Raw genomic sequence first — 17,415 nt, forward strand, 5'->3', positions numbered from 1 at the left:
GAAATGAATATAAACATCACATGCCTATATTCTCGTTATATCTTGTATCATATCAATAACTTTATCATGCCATTATTCTTTTCATTTTATGTCCCATCTATTTATATTAAATTATATTTTCAAGACCAATTTTTTTAATATATATATAATCATTTTCTAGACAAGACGCTTTAATATAAATTATGTCAGAACCATATATATTCATGGTTTGATTCATTACATTGAAAAACACTATGCTTACTCACCACTTGTACTAACTGCCATACAACCTTTGTTAAAATTTTACATGGTACTCGTACTATGCGTATAGTACCAGTACTATGCGTTATATTTACAAAGGATAGTAAGATGGTTAGTAAGATGGTGAGTAAGTATAGTATGGTTCCATTACATTAGATTAAAATAATATTTTACAACCCAAATCTAACGGTGTCTATGCATGATTTGATAAATTTATATTAAGACGTGATGAGTAGAAAATTAATGCAAATTACAGTATAGAGTTTAATGCATTTTCTCACTAAAGTTTTCCTAAATTAAAGCTTCCCTTCTCACGTATTACAAATAACAATTTGCCCTATGTCATCAATATTCCGTTAAAATTTCTATATTTAACTTATCGAATTAAATGTAAAATATGTTAAGTTAATTAACGAAATAGTGCCAAAAGGGCGTCTGATGCTTGAAGACGGAAATTGGTATATGCATGTGCATGAAAAGAGAACCAAATTGAAGTGGTTATGACATGTCACTCTCTTTAACCTACCAATTTGGATCTCAGTTATGGAGGCAAATTGGAAGAGTCCCAGAGTTCATCTTCATTCACCCATGAAAATTTAAGTTTCAGGGTCCAAATATATGAACCAGTACATGTGTATTTATATCTCATTTGACAATAAAATTTAAGTTTCAGAGTCCAAATAGTGTGAAATCATTTCATATATATATGAATCATACGTCAAATAACCTGTGAAAATTCTAAAGTGTGAACGTCTTGAAATTTTTAGCATCCAAACTAAAAGTAAAACGCTTGATTGCTGACTTATGATTTTAAAGATTGTAAAGTTAGAGACTAAATTGTCACATTTGGTCCACACTTTACAAATTTTAAGATGTTGGCATTGGAGATTGATTAACATAATCTGTATATTAATATATTTGACTGTCATTCCTTCTAAAAATAATTGCATCTCTTAATTAATGAACAGAAAAATATCACCATCCAAACACCTAGTTATCATCTTCACTTTCTCTTCTGAATGCTTTCCCAAATGAGAACGATGAGGAAGAAAGCTAGTTTGGTTTCTGTTCTACCATAATGAATAAACTTGCTGAAACCACTGACCAAACTATGGCCCTGCCTTTATTTTCACCAAGGGATTCCCAATTTTTTTTTTCTTGTTTGGCGCTAACATTAACTCAAAAATAATATTTGATTCAAAGTCTTAATGGAGATGGAACTTGGAAAATTTCCATGTGGCCTAGTCATCAGAACTATAATGAATTTGACTACCTATCTATCACAAAAATAGGAGAGTGTTGATGAATATATCAGTATTGAATTAAATTTGAGCACATAAAAGTTAATTCACATTAAAAGCAATCAATCAATCATGTGGATATTCACATAAAAATATCTTGATCTTCCAAAACTTAGCTATTCCCCACCATGCATGTGCTATGGCTTTGAAAATTCTGAAGAGAGGGAAGAATTAATAAATGTACCTGTTATGGTAACTCAACTATAGTGTCATATAATGATGATTTCTGCTATAATAAATATGATCAGCATAGAAATATATTACTTAGACTGCCAAGCATACAAAAAAGAAAAATAAAAAAAGTAAAATTTATGCAAACAAGCTCCTATATACTCTAATGAGTAATATTACAGTTACTGAAAGAAGTGTACTGAATGACGTGACGCAATCCTGACCGTCGATTAATATTAACTCATAATTAATCGACGGTTAGGATTGCGTCACATCATTCGGTATATGAATTCGGTGCGCTCCTTTCGGTAACTATATTATTTTCCTACTCTAATATTCTACTACTTCAAGCTGACGAACATTTAGTTGGCAGTTGGAGTTGGTATAATTGCAAAGCCTTTTATTAAAAACTATGCATGATTATCAAACAAGAAGAAAATATTCCATGCAAAGAAACCCTATTGCAGGTCATTTCTCTCACTTTCACTTTCATCTTCCTCTGTAAATATATTAATACAAGCATTGATTCCGAGTTTAATGAACTGGCTGGTAATTGCTGAACTAGCAGCTTACAATTGATAATCCATTTCTCTATATATTCTCTTCTCTTCTGCTAAAAACTTATGCTAGTTTTGGTCACTTGGTTGCTTTGCTTCAGAAAGTAACTTATTCAAAAAGCGACTTATAACCTACTGTCATAACTAGCTAGAGTTGCATCTTTGCTTTCAAAACAAGCATATTTTACTTTGTGAAGACGATGGAGATAGAACAGGTGAATCCTGGACGAGATGTCGACGATTGTGAAGATGATTCTGAGGTGGGTTTATCAAGAGTTGGGTGTGAAGGGGCCATGTACCTTGTCTGGGAAGATCTGACTGTGGTGCTGCCAAACTTTGGGGATGGACCTACTAGAAGATTACTTAATGAACTCACTGGGTATGCTGAACCAGGTAGAATCATGGCTATTATGGGTCCATCTGGCTCTGGAAAATCCACCTTGCTTGATGCATTAGCAGGTTAGTCTTCCTACTCCAATCTTCTCTCGCTTTCTTTCAAACCTACATACACTAAATACACTCAGAAACATGCTGCGGCTGTTTTATATGTTAGCTTTGGTTTAAAACGGTTCAATCACTCTCTCCCGAACACAGACAGAACGGGCACTGAATCCCCCTATTATTATTCAGAGATGCTTGAATGTATTCATTTAACAGTCTGGGGCAAAAACAAAAAAAATCTGTCTATCCCTGCATACGCACAAACCGAAAAGGCGGTCACGAAATTTTACTAAGAAACAATCTGGACTTTCAGATTATGTAGATCTCTTGATGCTTCTGACCTTACTAGCCATTTTAACCCAAATCATTAACAAAAGTCTTATATTAGGAACCGTCAGGGCCAAATATCTACATCTGTTAAGTTTGATCCATATATATATTAAAGCCTAAATTTAGTGTTAGACTAGCCTACCAACTAAAACTTTTCAATCAACTGGGTACTTAAACACATAAATCTGTCGTATATATTGTTGCAAAGCCACTCATTCAAATGTTTTCTTCTTCTGCATAATCCTTAATTATACAGGCACCCGAAAGGCTGAAACACAATAAAAGCAGGGAACTGTACTTAATAGAGACCGGCAAGTTTGTGGTCACAACATTCTAAACTTGAACTCTGGAATCTAGCTTTTAAGATAACAATGGACTTGGTAAGCACAAAGAAAAATCAAATTTTTGCTTGTCGGTAAAACTTGAACGTATATGCACGATAGTTACATCACTATTAATGGCTAATTCACATATTACCATTCCTGGTATGACATAAAATCATAGAAAGAAAATGCATAACTAAATAATTTTGTTTCATTATCATTCGGAGGAGGGCAAGTTCTGGGTTTAAATGTTTTGGAATTCAGCTTTTTTCTCTTTTAGAAGCCCCAAAGCTCTGAGCACTTTCCAACTCCCATCAAATGGAAGTGCTCTGATAATGTTTTATATATAGAAAACACTTTTGAGTAAAAGTGATTCTCCTTGTAGAAATAAGCACTTTTTGCCTAAACAATATGTTAAAAGGGATTTCAATAAACATTTTTTTTTTCCTGTACACCAAGAGTTCTTTCAACAAACATTTCAAGTATTTCTTCTGATACAGTATATCCTTTTACTTATTTCAACAAACTACTACAAAGAATTATTTCACCAATATCATAATACTTTCCAGATTCATGTTCAGCTTTCAGGTGAGAACATTTCCCTTCATAGGAAAGTTGTATATTTGAAGAAAATGAAACAGCCTTGCAATTGATTGTGCACATTAAACATAGGACTGCAACTTTGAGGAACATACAATAACATATCATGACCCTATTGATGAGCAACAACTGCCCCAACAAACAAATACTACGTAAATTACTAAAAATTCAATTCTTCCCAGGACATATATATCATTGAAAACTCAACAACTATCATAATAAATACAAAACTCGAATTGTTTTAAATAAATAATTTTTAGATCTCTTAAATCCAATAAGAAATTCCTAAATCCTAATTGATTTAATAGCTCTGTTCCCTTTTCTATTTTCCCCATAATGGTTGATCATATTTTTTTTTATGTTTAAAAGCTGCTTATTAATGTTTTACAGAAATATTTTTAATAATTACACACAATAAAGAGAGCATGTTCTGAAACAGAGTTTTTGAGAAATAAAAACAGTGAAACCTATATAATATCAATCTTTGAGAAGTTTGTTTTTTAAATAATAAAAGATTGTATGTGCTTCACAAATTTTATAATCTAAATCAAGTTTTTAAATAAATTAAACAATTAGTAAAGCAGTACCAAAACATTCAAAAACTCGTAAAAAAAACCCTAAAAATCATTAAAAAAAGGGTCCAAAAACCCTTCAAAACGACTCCAAAAGACTAAAAAATGATGACCCTCATAATACAGTACGAGTTTGTTTGTTTTGCGGTTTCAGAATGTTCTGTCAAAAATCATCGCATTCGGATACGTCAGCACTATTCAACCCGTGCGGCCCTACATCAAAACAATAAGAAAGAGAAGATTCGACCAAATACAGAGAAAACAAGGACTAGAGGCAGATAATTAATTAATGCAATTTAATATATCCACTATAGAATTCGTAGGAACAATTAGCTGCATGCAAGCTTGTCACAAGCCTTACCATAATAATTGAATGCTTCATTCAATGCTATAGTTTGTCTAATAATAGTTTATCAAATCATGCACACATTCATCTAGATCTAGTTAAATATGTGAATCAGATAAAGAAATGTTAAAAATAAAAAGTTTATAATGTAGAAACCAATCTAGCCTTCACGAAAAATTGAATAGCATTTGGGTCAGTGTTGAATAGTTATAGAAGAAATATATATATAATCGTAGTGTCCGGGCCAGTTTGCGTGTAACTCAACTAATCTTCGGAACCTGTTGAACACCCTACAAACCTAATGTTTCAAGTAAGCCACAAGTGTGGAAGGTAGCTCTAAGGTAGTTTGAACTTTGAACCTAGAAAATCAATGAAGGGAAAACCTTCTTGGCCACCAGACTACCCCTTGGGGTTGGAGAAATTTATTTAGTTCCTACTTCCTAGTGATGTGATTGTTGCATTACTTATTTACTCTTCTAGTTTTTGGTTCAAAAGTGGTCGGTATTGTGTTAAAAAACTCATTGAACTTGCTGCAGGTAGACTCTCAGGAAATGTTGTCATGACAGGGAATGTACTTCTTAATGGGAAGAAGAGAGAACTAGAGTGTGGTGGTGTTGTAAGTGACTATTTCTAAATTCTTAAAAATGGTTTCAAAGAATATTGAAAATTCAATCTGACCTAAACCATATAACATAGTGAAAATGTTGGAAATCTCTTTTTGAAAAGCCGTTTCTTTGACCTGTGTTTATTTTTTCCCTGTTGAAATTTCAGGCATATGTAACTCAAGAAAATATACTATTGGGAACTCTAACAGTAAGAGAAACAATAACTTACTCAGCTCATTTGAGACTCCCAAGTACTCTGACAAAAGAAGAGATAACTGCCATTGTAGAAGGTACAATCATGGAAATGGGTCTCCCGGACTGCGCTGACCGGGTAATCGGAAACTGGCATTTGAGGGGTATCAGTGGTGGGGAGAAAAAGAGATTAAGCATAGCACTTGAGATACTTACCAGACCTCAGCTTCTGTTTCTTGACGAACCCACCAGCGGCCTGGACAGTGCCTCAGCTTTTTTTGTGGTTAAAATTCTAAAAAATCTTGCTCATGATGGTAGAACAGTTATCTCCGCGATCCATCAACCAAGTAGTGAAGTCTTTGCACTCTTTGATGACCTATTTCTTCTATCTGGTGGGGAAACCATTTATTTTGGAGAAGCAAAAATGGCTTCCAAGGTATGTAATAATGCATATCTTTTGCAGCATGGTTTTACAAGTGGCATTGCATTCTTTACTCAGCTCTATCATTAAATAAAATCAGAAATTGTAGATAGCAAACATCATTTTGCAATTGGGAATTCAGATCCTGCATGCAAATAGTACAATCCTAAATCAAACATATCATAGTCTTATAAATATGGTACTTATTTTGCAGTTCTTCGCCGAAGCAGGATTCCCATGCCCAACTCGAAGAAATCCTTCTGATCACTTCCTTCGATGTATTAATTCAGACTTTGACATTATCACAGAGGTTTTGGTGGAATCTCGAAGAATATATGTATGTGTGTAGTTGCTTTTTTACTGTTTTAATTACCCATCACATTTTGCTTCAATCTTGTGCTTTGCTAAACTCAGTCTTGTGCTTTGCTAAACTCATCTGAATGCAGTTCTATGAAATGTTGATAATGATAACCTATGTAATCTGAAAGCAGCAAAACTGCTGGTTTCTATGCTATTATAGCATGATGAACGCCAATCCCTTCTTCCAAAAAAGCTTCAAGCTGCTAACTTCCTCCCAAGGAAACAAAATTTTAACCACAAGACACTTGTAAACACATTACATTTTGGAAGTGTTGCAATAAAATGAATCACCAAGCACTTCTTCAGTTTACATTATTTCCTTTCAATCCTTGGACTTATATTTCGATTTTCATTTCATGAAATTTACATTTTCTATTTCTTATTTCAGGATATTCAAAACCCATTAGATCCTTTGAGAAACTTATCAACAGCAGAGATCAGACGTATGCTTATTAGGAAATATAAGTGCTCAGAGTATGCAGCAAGAGCAAGAGGAAGGATTCAAGGGATTTTAACTATTGTAAGCTTCAATCTAAAGTTTTCATTATTAATTTCAAATCTTTTTTTGTCTTCAATCACTTGGTTCGGTTCTCATGTTAAATTTTTTGTTGCTCAAACCTATGTGTATATATAATATAATAACTGCACTGGAAATGTGTATATCTTGTGAATGCCCTTCAAGAAACCCATTCCTTATAGTAACATACAAGGGTATGATGTCAACACAGAAAATATTTTCCATGAACCATGAACATTTCATGAGCAAGTAATATTTTGTGGCAGGAAGGGCTTTTATGCGAAAGAAGGTGGAGAAGCCAAGCAAAATGGTGGAAGCAACTCTCAACATTGACACAGAGATCTATGAAGAACATGTCTAGAGATTTGGGGTATTACTGGTTAAGGATAGCAATCTACATAGTGCTATCTATTTGTGTTGGTACCGTCTTTTTTGATATCGGAACAAGCTATACGGCAATCTTGGCACGAGGTTCTTGTGGCGGGTTTATATCTGGTTTTATGACATTCATGTCCATTGGAGGCTTTCCATGCTTTATTGAAGAAATGAAGGTAAAAATCTCAAGTTTATAGACAACTTTCTTCACAGAGTGCTAGCCACGAATTCAGTAACTGGTTCTCTCTTCTAAAACAGGTTTTTTATCGAGAAAGGCTTAACGGGCACTACGGGATTGCAGTTTATACTTTATCTAATTTCCTATCATCATTCCCATTCTTGATTCTGATGTCCATGGCTTCTTCATCGATCACTTATTACATGGTGAAATTTCGTTCAGGAATTTCACATTATATCTATGCCTGCCTTGATCTTATATGCTCCATTGCAGTCGTAGAGAGCTGCATGATGATGATAGCTTCAGTGGTTCCCAACTTCATGATGGGAATCATTGTGGGAGCTGGATATCTAGTAAGAATAAAACTTGATCAATCTTATATGAGATTTTCCTTTTAATATCTGCTAATGGCAATTAGCTTCATGTAATAGGGAATCATGATGATGACAGCTGGATTCTTCCGGTTGCTCCCTGAACTACCGAAGATTTTCTGGCGTTACCCAGTTTCTTATGTGAATCATGGTGCATGGGCATTACAGGTAAGGTTTAGTGAAAAAATACTTCTACCCCAGCATGTTTAATCAAAATGCCTCCACAGAAAAAACCAACACATCTTAAAATTATAAAAATAAAATGACGAGTCATGCACGTTAAGACTCATTTGAGAAGAAAAATGGTGCAAGAAAGTATAAATCCTGGACTCTAGATTCAACTAAAAGAATATATATAGCATACCAGCATGATTCAGGTATAGGGAGTGATTATTGCATACCAGAAAACTGGAAGTCACAGTTGCTATAATGTGGAATGCAGGGAGCTTACAAGAACGACATGATTGGGCTTGAGTTTGATTCTTTAGAACGAGAGGGACCGAAATTGAAAGGCGAGGTGATCCTCACAACCATTCTCGGCATTAATCCGGACCATTCAAAGTGGTGGGACTTAGTAGCTGTTATAGCAATCCTCCTATCTTACAGACTTCTATTCTTTGCCATTCTAAAGTTCAGAGAAAGAGCTTCACCTATTTTCCGAACGCTTTATGCCAAGAGAACTCTTGAACACCTTAAGAAACGGCCTTCATTCAGAAAAATGCCACCTTTCCCTTCCAAGAGGCATCATGTTCAACATTCACTTTCTTCTCAAGAGGGTCTGAATTCTCCAATTCAGCAGAGGCAACAGCAAATTAATCCTTGAAATAACCAGAATCTGTTTGGATCTCATATATGAAAGGAAAGAAAAATGTTTGAGAAAAGATATTAATTGTTTTTTACATAAGAGATACAATTCAGAACCATACAAAGGTTTTATTGGAGTTCTTTGTGAAAGAAACATATGGTATGTAAAATGGTTTTTGCATCCTGCATGGGATTATAGTTGTCGATGAGGTAACGTAAGGATATTACTGCAGTGCTAGTAAGTAGTAAGAACATAACTTAAAAGTACCCTGGACTGATGGAAACAATTCACAATCAGCTTGTCCGTATTCATTTCACCTTTTCTTTTGTTGGGCTTTTTTCCTTCCGAGCAAGCATAATAAGACTGCAGAAAACCAGTTTATCAGACCCAATATTTCCATGGGAACTGTATTCTGTTTGTAGACTGCTGACAACCAATGACAAATTTAGCCAGAAAAATGAAGGATTAAAGCAACAAAATGCAAGATTTTCATAGTTAATCAATATGCTTATGTTGTAGTGCATATGAATTTCGATATTTGACATAAAACACAAGCCAAACTGATCAGAGGTAGTAATTTAATAGCCTATTTCCCTTATAGCCTGGCTTGTTAAAAAAACCAATCATAAAAATTGCAAACGCATCCTAGGCTGCTAGATGAACTGAAATTGAATAAATTTGACTCTCAAAGGAAGCTTGTTAGTTGCATTCCTATTCCTAATTGGAAGTATATAGTCCAGCATGGCAAGCTTAAATGAGCTAATCTGTGGTTGGGTACTCTAGATCCAAAGAACTGTTTTATTTTACTTTTGATAATAAACTTGAAACTGAAAATAAGCATCAAGTATAAATTGAAATCAAATGCAAAAAAGAAAGGAAATTTTTTTTAAACACAAGCTTAATCAACCAAATACATGCAGAAATTATGATGATTCTGAATATTAAAAATGCTTGTTTTCAAGATTTTGAAACTCTGCACACAATGCAAAATATAATATATACCAATTTGTGGACTCGACACACAATTAGGAAGGTAAACTCTGCTACTAACATACAATTCCAAAATCGTTACTGCCACTGCAACACAGTTAATTTCTACTAGTTCCAGCAAAGTAGAAACTGATATTGAAACCTGCAAATTACCTGCCAACAAAAATAGAGAGTGTTGTTTCAACTAGATAAAATTTTAAGAGATTGAAAAGCTATCCATCTCCTCTCAAAGGACTACAAAGTTGACCCAGATGCAGCAAGTTAGAGCTTGGATGGTATGTTAGTTTATCACAAAGAGGACCATGTTTTTACTTGCTTCTCTTGCTGCCTGGTGGAACTCCAGTACACGAACAAGGGCTACCAGTTGAGATATGATCTCTGATCAATGCTAGCAAAGAAAAGCAGTTTGTACTCTTATTTAGTGGTCAATGTTCACGACTAGTCGTATTACGTTCTTACATAGAACAAATCTCGGTTTTTACGTCGCTTACTTTATTCTCATTCTCGGTCGGTTCATTATATGGAAAGGGAAGGGGGTAGGTGGATCAACCTGACGTCTCGTTACGTTCCTACTTTGGTGTCTTGGTATGTATGTATATTTGTGTAATTGCCAAGTGCATATGTGTGTTTGAGAGTGAGAGAGAGAGAGAGAGAGAGAGAGAGAGAAAACAGATTGAACGAATAACTCCACATGCATTTTTGACCTTCCAGATTTAGGTTTGCAAAACTAGAGCAAGAAGAACTCATATACAATTGTCACCTCCAGTTAACCAAAGAAGAAAACAACTGACAATCTGAACCAATCATTTAAGTGAAAGTTATTTGAACTTATTATGGCAAGAAAAACTTGAAGCAAAAGATATACCAGCATTCTGAAAATCTTAGCTTTTACTCCATCTCTACACAATCAGTGCAGCAATTTTAAAGCATAATGATGAACTTGTATCTCTTATTTATCAAAAGCATAAAAACTAGAGATTACATTTGCTATATCTAAGAAACATATCAAGATATCAATCGGCTCATACTTTACAACTCCCAAGCAGAAAATCAACTCCATCTTTCCCTTCTTTCAAAGAAAATCAAGTTTGCGGAACTCATCAATAAATTTGTTAGTCCTAATTTAACAGTAATCAAATTACAGTAGAATGCCCAACCCGGACCAATCTCCCAATTCAGATTCTCAATGTCATATAAGGCTGAAAGATACAGCTGTTGACTAATTTTTCTTCTCATTGGACACACCATTTTCAGCTTGGCTGTCAAACCCATGATAAGGAACTTCAATCATCGGCCTGGGCATCGGACACTCACCAAAGTCCTCAGGAAAGAATTCAAAATCAGGGCCGAAGTTGAATTTGACCAAACAGTTTGGTTGATTGGGAAGAGTATACATTGAAGCAGCAGGATAGTATCGACCACCATATAAATCCTTGAAAGCAACACCTTGGCATACACCATTTTTGAAGAAAGATATCTCACTTCCTGTATAGCAAAGACAACATTTGTGGACAAAATAGATTATGAATTAATACAAACTAAATGCATAAAGAGACACCCATATTTTCTGTATAGAAAGCATCAACAAATTAATGAATAATGGTAGCATAACATAATCGGTGAATTGATATACAGTTTATATTCCACAAATTTGATGACTACATCCACAACAAAATCACAAGCAATCACCACCAACAGAACCTACATCACATAACGACATAACAGAACTGATATCACATAATCCAATAACTCACCAGGAACAACTTTCGGTGGATCCTCCTTGGCATCAGGTGCACAAACATATCTCTGCCCCTTATACCAAACAAAATGGGGTGGTTTTGGTGCATATTGTCCTCCCTCTGGCAAATTAATATAAAACCCAATAACATCACCCTCTTTATACCCTTCCTCACCATACTTCTCCCGCAAGGCCTTATGAATCTTACTTCCATCAATATCCCGATAGCCAAAACTATTTCCATCATACCCAACAGGCGCCTGCAAATCACCCTTCTCCATAGACCACCCCAACCGTGTGTGCCCTGTCTCACCCAATTTCACCACCTTCATTCAAAAGAACTTCTTATAAGTAAGACAATTTACTTTGACAAATCAACAGAAGAAAACGTCTCAAACATAGAGGTGGGATTCAATACACCTATGGTTAAGTTGAACTCAACTCCACGAGTGCAGAAAACCTTCATCTCCATCATATTAAAGAAAATTAATTTTTTTTATATCATCACTTAAGTCATGATGATTTCTTCATTAATCTTGTGTGCTTTTATTGAAAATAGTTTTAGATAAATTTGGAACATTAAATTTTCAAGATTTCAGTTCAAAGTAAGGAGTCCAACTTCAAACATAATCCATTTCTAATCATCGTTGTATCTAATATGCAAAAATTTACACTCAGACAGTCATAAGGAAGTCAATTAAGCAACTTTTACAAGACCTCTCATAACATAAAAGAGCACCTAAAGTTAGTGGGTCAAAAAACAAGCTTTTCAAAATATCACCATTCTAAAGTTAGTGGATCAAGAAACAAACTGTTCAAAATATTACCTTAATTTCATAGTACCAAGCTCCCTCTGCAACCCCTCGAGTAGCTCTCACCATTCTATACCCTTTTGTGCTCCCTGCACTCATCCTATCTTCACTTAACTCTACTTTCTCAGCTTTATAAACCTTCAACAAAACACAAAACGTCAACAACATAAAACCCAACAGAAAACCAAAACCACACCAAACAATCACATAACTTTTACACCAAACCTTTGATAAACAAATCTTCATTTCTGGGTTATCATCTCCTTTATCAGGAAATCTTTGAACCGGCGTTATCAACACAGTATCTTCATTCGACGCTTGGTTCTGTGTATTCGCTTTGCTTTTCTTTTTACCTTTTCTCGTCGTCTTCGAAACCCACACATTGTTATTCTTCTTCTTTGATTTCTTTGCCGTTGTAGTCGTTGTAGCCGCTGTGGATAGGCATGCATTTATCTTCGAAGCTACACCATTATCCCCAACTGGAGTTTTTAGCTCCTTTAATTCCTGCGTTTGTTCGAGCTGCGTCTCAGTCGCCATCGTTAAAGATGACAGTTGTTTCTGCTTCTTTGGCGGAGGGTCCTCCTCGTCTTCTTCCTCCTCTTCATCCTCGTTTTGAGAAGCCCCATTGTTACGTTTCGGCGACTTCTGCGTATCGTCAGAGGCAGTGTGATCATCTTCCGACACAGAGTCTGACACCATCGGCTCGGTCTGAGTTTCTCGTTCAGCTTCAATTACGCTGTCATTTCGCGATTCACCTGCCGCCTCATTTTCGGGTTCAATTTCAGCGTCAATTTGAGGTTTTTGTGCCCTGTCATTGTCGCAGACCATTGGGTCCGGTTGAGTTTCACGTTCAGGTTCAATAACGTCGTCGTTCTCAGTTTCTTCCGCAGTATCTTCATCGTTCTGGGTTTCTGCTACTGCATCGTTCTCGGGTTCTCGTGCAGCGTCGTTATCGCTCTGGGTCTCGGGTACGGNGGTGAGTAAAGAAGCTGTTAGCCTTATCGAATCACTTTGTTCCTGGGATCCTTGCACGAGGCCAACTGCTGCAGAGGCCTTGCAGCATCCTTTCTTCCAGAGATGCTTTTATGTTCCGCCGCCTCTTTGTTGGAGAGCAGTTGATTGGAGAATGTATTATTTGCCTTCTCAAGAGCTGGATGATCCTTTCACTAGTGGTGTGCAACACAAGTTGAAAAAGACTAATCAGATTCAAGATGCTGATAAGAATGATAACTTCGTGAACAGATGTGCCAAGCAACAGAAATACTCCATTAACAATTATAGAACAACACTTAAGAGTTCCGGATATGGTTGAGGAAGTAGCAAACATGACTACTGCTTCTCCCTGGGAGTCGTTCGGCCAGCTGAATTTGCCTGAGTTGAGGACTGGAAACTTGTTTCTGCGGCCACAGTGTGGCAGAACTTATACCAGAAAAGTTGTAAGATGAAAAAGAGAAGCCTCTTTTGGAAAAGGCAAGCATTTCATATTACTTTAGAATGATACACAAGTAAAAATGTCTACCTCTTTAAACAAACAATTTTTTTTTTTTTTTCCTTTTTCAAAGAAATGGGGAATACTTTAGGGTAATTACAATAAAATTTGGTATGAATCTAAAACACAAAGGTTCCATTAAAAGCGGCATAGCTTTGTTTAATTGCCCAACACAAGTCACTATCTAGTAATTTAAACAATCCCATTTCAAATATTAATGGGGGCAACTACTGAATTAGAAAGAATAAAGTAACTGTTTTTTTTTTTGGGGGGGATTTCTTTGTACAAGCTTTCTTGTGAAGAATATACCTATTTCAAACATAAAAATTACTGATTGGTTTAGGGTTTATACTTGAGTAGCAACAGTATCCTTTTTTATTAATTTTGCCAAACAAAAAACAGTTCTAAAGAAGCTGAAACAGATATAACTATACGTATACATTGCAAATGTTAGCTAATTCTAACACAAGAATAAACAGCTCTTCCATCTAATGTTTTGGAGTCTGTCATATCAGAAAAACCCTCTTCTCCAATATTGTACTCTCACTCTAATACAATAATAAATCTGTAAAATTCTCTCCAGGAAAAAGCTCATGAATACTGGAAAAGTAATAATCTCTGATTTCAGGAATAATCTGCTCATGAATACTGGAAAAGTAATAATCTCTGATTTCAGGAATAATCTCTCCTCCAACTCGAACCAATAGAGGCTCAGGCTCAGGCTCATGCTCATGCCCATTCTCATTCTCTGACTGTGATATCAGAATTTGCTTTTCAGGAAAGGTAAAGTAATCACCATCTGTTATATCAGCATTAACCTCTTCCGCAAGCAATTTAGAATGAGCCTCTGCTTCTTCCTCTGCCTCATGCTCAGACTGTGGAATGAGAATAAGATTTTCAAAAAAGGTAGAGTAATCGTCATCTGTAACTTCTTCTCCAAGTAATTGCGGTGGTGATGGTGCTTCACATTCAGACTGAGCCTCACCTTCATTCTCATTAACACATTGCAATTGGGAATGTACTGGGTTCTCTTCAACCCTTGAGCGTTTGGAGAGCTGCTTCTCAACCTTTCCTTCTTTGGAGTTGCACATTCTCTTTCTTTTCTTCACAACCGCGTCTTCATCATTTTCGTTCTTCCGAATTCTACAGACAACAAACTCATCATGCCCAATTAGTTTATATTCATGCATTATCCAACCCGCATGGTGTTCCGAGTCTTTATTCTCATATCGGAACCTTTTCCTGGACCCAATTTTCTTGTGGGTTTCTTCATCTTTTATTTCTGTTGCTCCATCTTCCCCTTGCCATGTTCCAGAACCCACCCTCCTGCAAATATTTGAACCCTTCTTGGATTTTTTCTTTAATGGGGTGAAAAAGTAGAGATCTTGATTACGCAATTTGGGTCCTCCATACATTTCCCAAATTTGCCAGGGTTCTAGAGTGCCATAGAGGTCACATTCTGGAACGATATCACAGGGAAAAGGTAAATTATGTACCCTGTTGTAGAGATAGAAGCCAATCAATTCGGCATCCGAAGGAACGAACCTATAGCCAGGAGGAGGAGTTAGCGACATGATTGCAGAGGAGGTAAACGTTAGTGAAATCAACAAAAAGCTTAGAGAAAATCTTGGAGAGAAATTAAGAGATTGGAGGGAATCTGGAAATAAGGGAATGGGCGGGACAGAGGCAGAGGCAGTTATATACTAGTTTGAGTAGGCTCCTAAAAGAGCCGTTGGAGGAATATTATTTTCTTTATTTTCGGATTTATTTTTGAATTTAAAATCTATAATTTAGCACCAAAAATATGAGGGTATTTTGGGTATAGTACGTACTAGGGACGGGCAGCCAGTTGGAAGGATTTAAATTATTATTTTATTTGTTTGAATTTTAAATCAATAAATAAAGTATGAGGGATTTTGGGTATCTGGGTGTTGCATTCTTCTGGCATTAGTGGTTAGAATCCTGATATTTAAACTCTGGGCTTTGTTCTAATTTGATGTGTTATTAAATTTACTGCTTGTTTTCTGGTTGAAATTTCTTTTCCTGTCAATTATTTTCCAACTTTAAGGAGATGAGAGGTTCTGATGAATGTGGACAATTTCTGGAATAAATATTGATATTGGTGTTTATTTGCAGGGAAAGCAACAGCAGATAAGACCTACAAAGTGGAGCGATGTGCATCAAGAATGATGGTAAATATTCCCTGTTAAAACTTAAAATGAGTGATTTTGTTCAGAGCGTAAATCAATTAAGGACGGCAGAATTTTTATTATCTTTTAAGAGTTCAATGTTGGATCTATTGGCAACTACTGTAACTAAGAACCATATTGTTTCTGGGCTTTGATGTTTTTTGTTTTAATTTGATATTTTGTTTTTCTTTTTATTTTACAGCCTGTTTATTCGTTTTAAATTTAATGAAATTTCTTTTCAGGTAAATGATGTTGGTACATTGTATTTGCAGGCAAAGGCAGCAGCGATTGATGGTAAATATTCTTCTATTTGCATTAAATTATTTAAGGGGCAGAATGTTTCTATGGTTTCCGTACTGATTAATTTTGTTTGTTTTGCACAGTTATGCCGTATAGGATTTTTCATTTCAGGATATTTCTGCCATGTTCAGACACATTTTATATAAGTGTCTACGAAAGTAAATTGAATGTATTAGTATTGTATTTTGAGAGCAAAAATGGTGGAGAAGCATCTTGTCCTTGTATTTTGGTTTCCTCATAGATTTAATATTTTTCTTTCTGGGTTTTAGATTTGTAAAGCTGAAGACAATTTTTTGAAAATAATGTTGGCTAGTCCCTAAGTTTCTAAATCATTTAAGAAGAGGGTGAAAAATTATAATTGTGTTTCTCACCATATGTTCTATTTCAGAATGGCAGAGTACTTGTGCTTACTTTGACCTTGCTGCTGGAGTTCATATGACTGGTGCATATTCTCTGCTGAGTCTGCTCCAAATTTTTTCATTACAACAATATATAAAGGTACTACTGTATCGTTACCACTTTTCTTTGTGAGATTCTATCAATTTGTTTATCACTTTTTAGTTTCAGTTTAGCATGTATGAACTAAAATAATCTCCTAGTGCTCATTTTTGCTAAAAAATGAAAATCCTAAATCTACAATTATTTGATTAATTCTACTATCTCTTCTTTGCTTGCTGATGATTTTTCAATTTTCAATATTTTTGAGTATACCTCTTCTTTAAACAATCTGTGAAATCTGTTTAAAGATTGTAATTCTAAAAAACGATCATTTACCCACAATCAAATGAAAAATAATGCTATGTCCAAACTATTTGGTTTAGTTGTATTTTAACCTTTATTGAAGTCATATAAAATTCTTGTTAATCTTCTTCCTTATTGTTGGAAATCATATTGCTTTTCTTTACATCATTTTTGTGGATACCTGGACAAGTGAGGTAACAAGATAGAGATCTTATCAAGACTATTATAAACTATAAAATAGATCTGCAGCAACTGTACATTCCCCTTCCAGTCCTATACTAATCTACATGCCTTCAATTATTGATAAATTCATAGAAGGTTCTTGTGCAGATGAGATGATCTTCTTCTATGCTAAGGGTGAGATCTAGTTGACATATTTTAGACATGCTCTGTTATTATTTACTGTTGCTTTAGGTCTGATATTGTTTTTATTTAATATTTTGGTCAGTAT

The 17,415-nt window shown here is 35.2% G+C and overlaps 2 protein-coding genes and 1 long non-coding RNA gene across 4 annotated transcripts; 2 read left to right on the plus strand and 1 right to left on the minus strand.

Moving 5' to 3' along the window:
- The first annotated feature begins 2,489 nt into the window (after positions 1–2,489).
- LOC116117729 (ABC transporter G family member 13-like) lies at positions 2,490–8,795 on the plus strand. The gene is made up of 9 exons (XM_031403742.1): positions 2,490–2,728; positions 5,418–5,494; positions 5,653–6,114; positions 6,314–6,436; positions 6,848–6,979; positions 7,243–7,527; positions 7,610–7,882; positions 7,961–8,068; positions 8,343–8,795. The coding sequence occupies exons 1-9, from the start codon at positions 2,563–2,565 to the stop codon at positions 8,721–8,723; spliced, it is 2,007 nt and encodes a 668-aa protein (XP_031259602.1). The 5' UTR covers positions 2,490–2,562; the 3' UTR covers positions 8,724–8,795.
- A 1,741-nt stretch (positions 8,796–10,536) lies between these two features.
- On the minus strand, positions 10,537–15,308 carry LOC116117689 (protein TRAUCO). Its single transcript, XM_031403707.1, has 5 exons — positions 14,336–15,308; positions 12,471–13,288; positions 12,261–12,383; positions 11,450–11,759; positions 10,537–11,180 (listed from the first exon to the last, which is right to left on the minus strand). The coding sequence occupies exons 1-5, from the start codon at positions 15,306–15,308 to the stop codon at positions 10,915–10,917; spliced, it is 2,490 nt and encodes an 829-aa protein (XP_031259567.1). The 3' UTR covers positions 10,537–10,914.
- Positions 15,309–15,635: 327 nt separating this feature from the next.
- Positions 15,636–16,674, plus strand: LOC116117670. 2 transcript variants are annotated; one of them, XR_004125997.1, is made up of 4 exons: positions 15,636–15,687; positions 15,871–15,926; positions 16,166–16,217; positions 16,612–16,668. It is a non-coding gene; the product is annotated as an uncharacterized LOC116117670 (long non-coding RNA). The 2 variants fall into 2 exon arrangements; XR_004125996.1 differs by having other exon boundaries at positions 16,166–16,674.
- Positions 16,675–17,415: the final 741 nt, after the last annotated feature.

This window comes from Pistacia vera, unplaced genomic scaffold (genome assembly GCF_008641045.1).
Source record: "Pistacia vera cultivar Batoury unplaced genomic scaffold, PisVer_v2 Contig820, whole genome shotgun sequence".
Lineage (NCBI taxonomy): Eukaryota > Viridiplantae > Streptophyta > Magnoliopsida > Sapindales > Anacardiaceae > Pistacia > Pistacia vera.

What these genes read in the sequence shown, in the direction of transcription:
- LOC116117729 (XM_031403742.1), top strand. Translation starts at nt 2,563, where the DNA reads ATGTACCTTGTCTGGGAAGATCTGACTGTGGTGCTGCCAAACTTTGGG. An exon ending in CTTGCTTGATGCATTAGCAG is followed by an intron (nt 2,729 to 5,417) that starts GTTAGTCTTCCT and finishes AACTTGCTGCAG; the next exon opens with GTAGACTCTCAGGAAATGTT. An exon ending in AAGCAAAAATGGCTTCCAAG is followed by an intron (nt 6,115 to 6,313) that starts GTATGTAATAAT and finishes CTTATTTTGCAG; the next exon opens with TTCTTCGCCGAAGCAGGATT.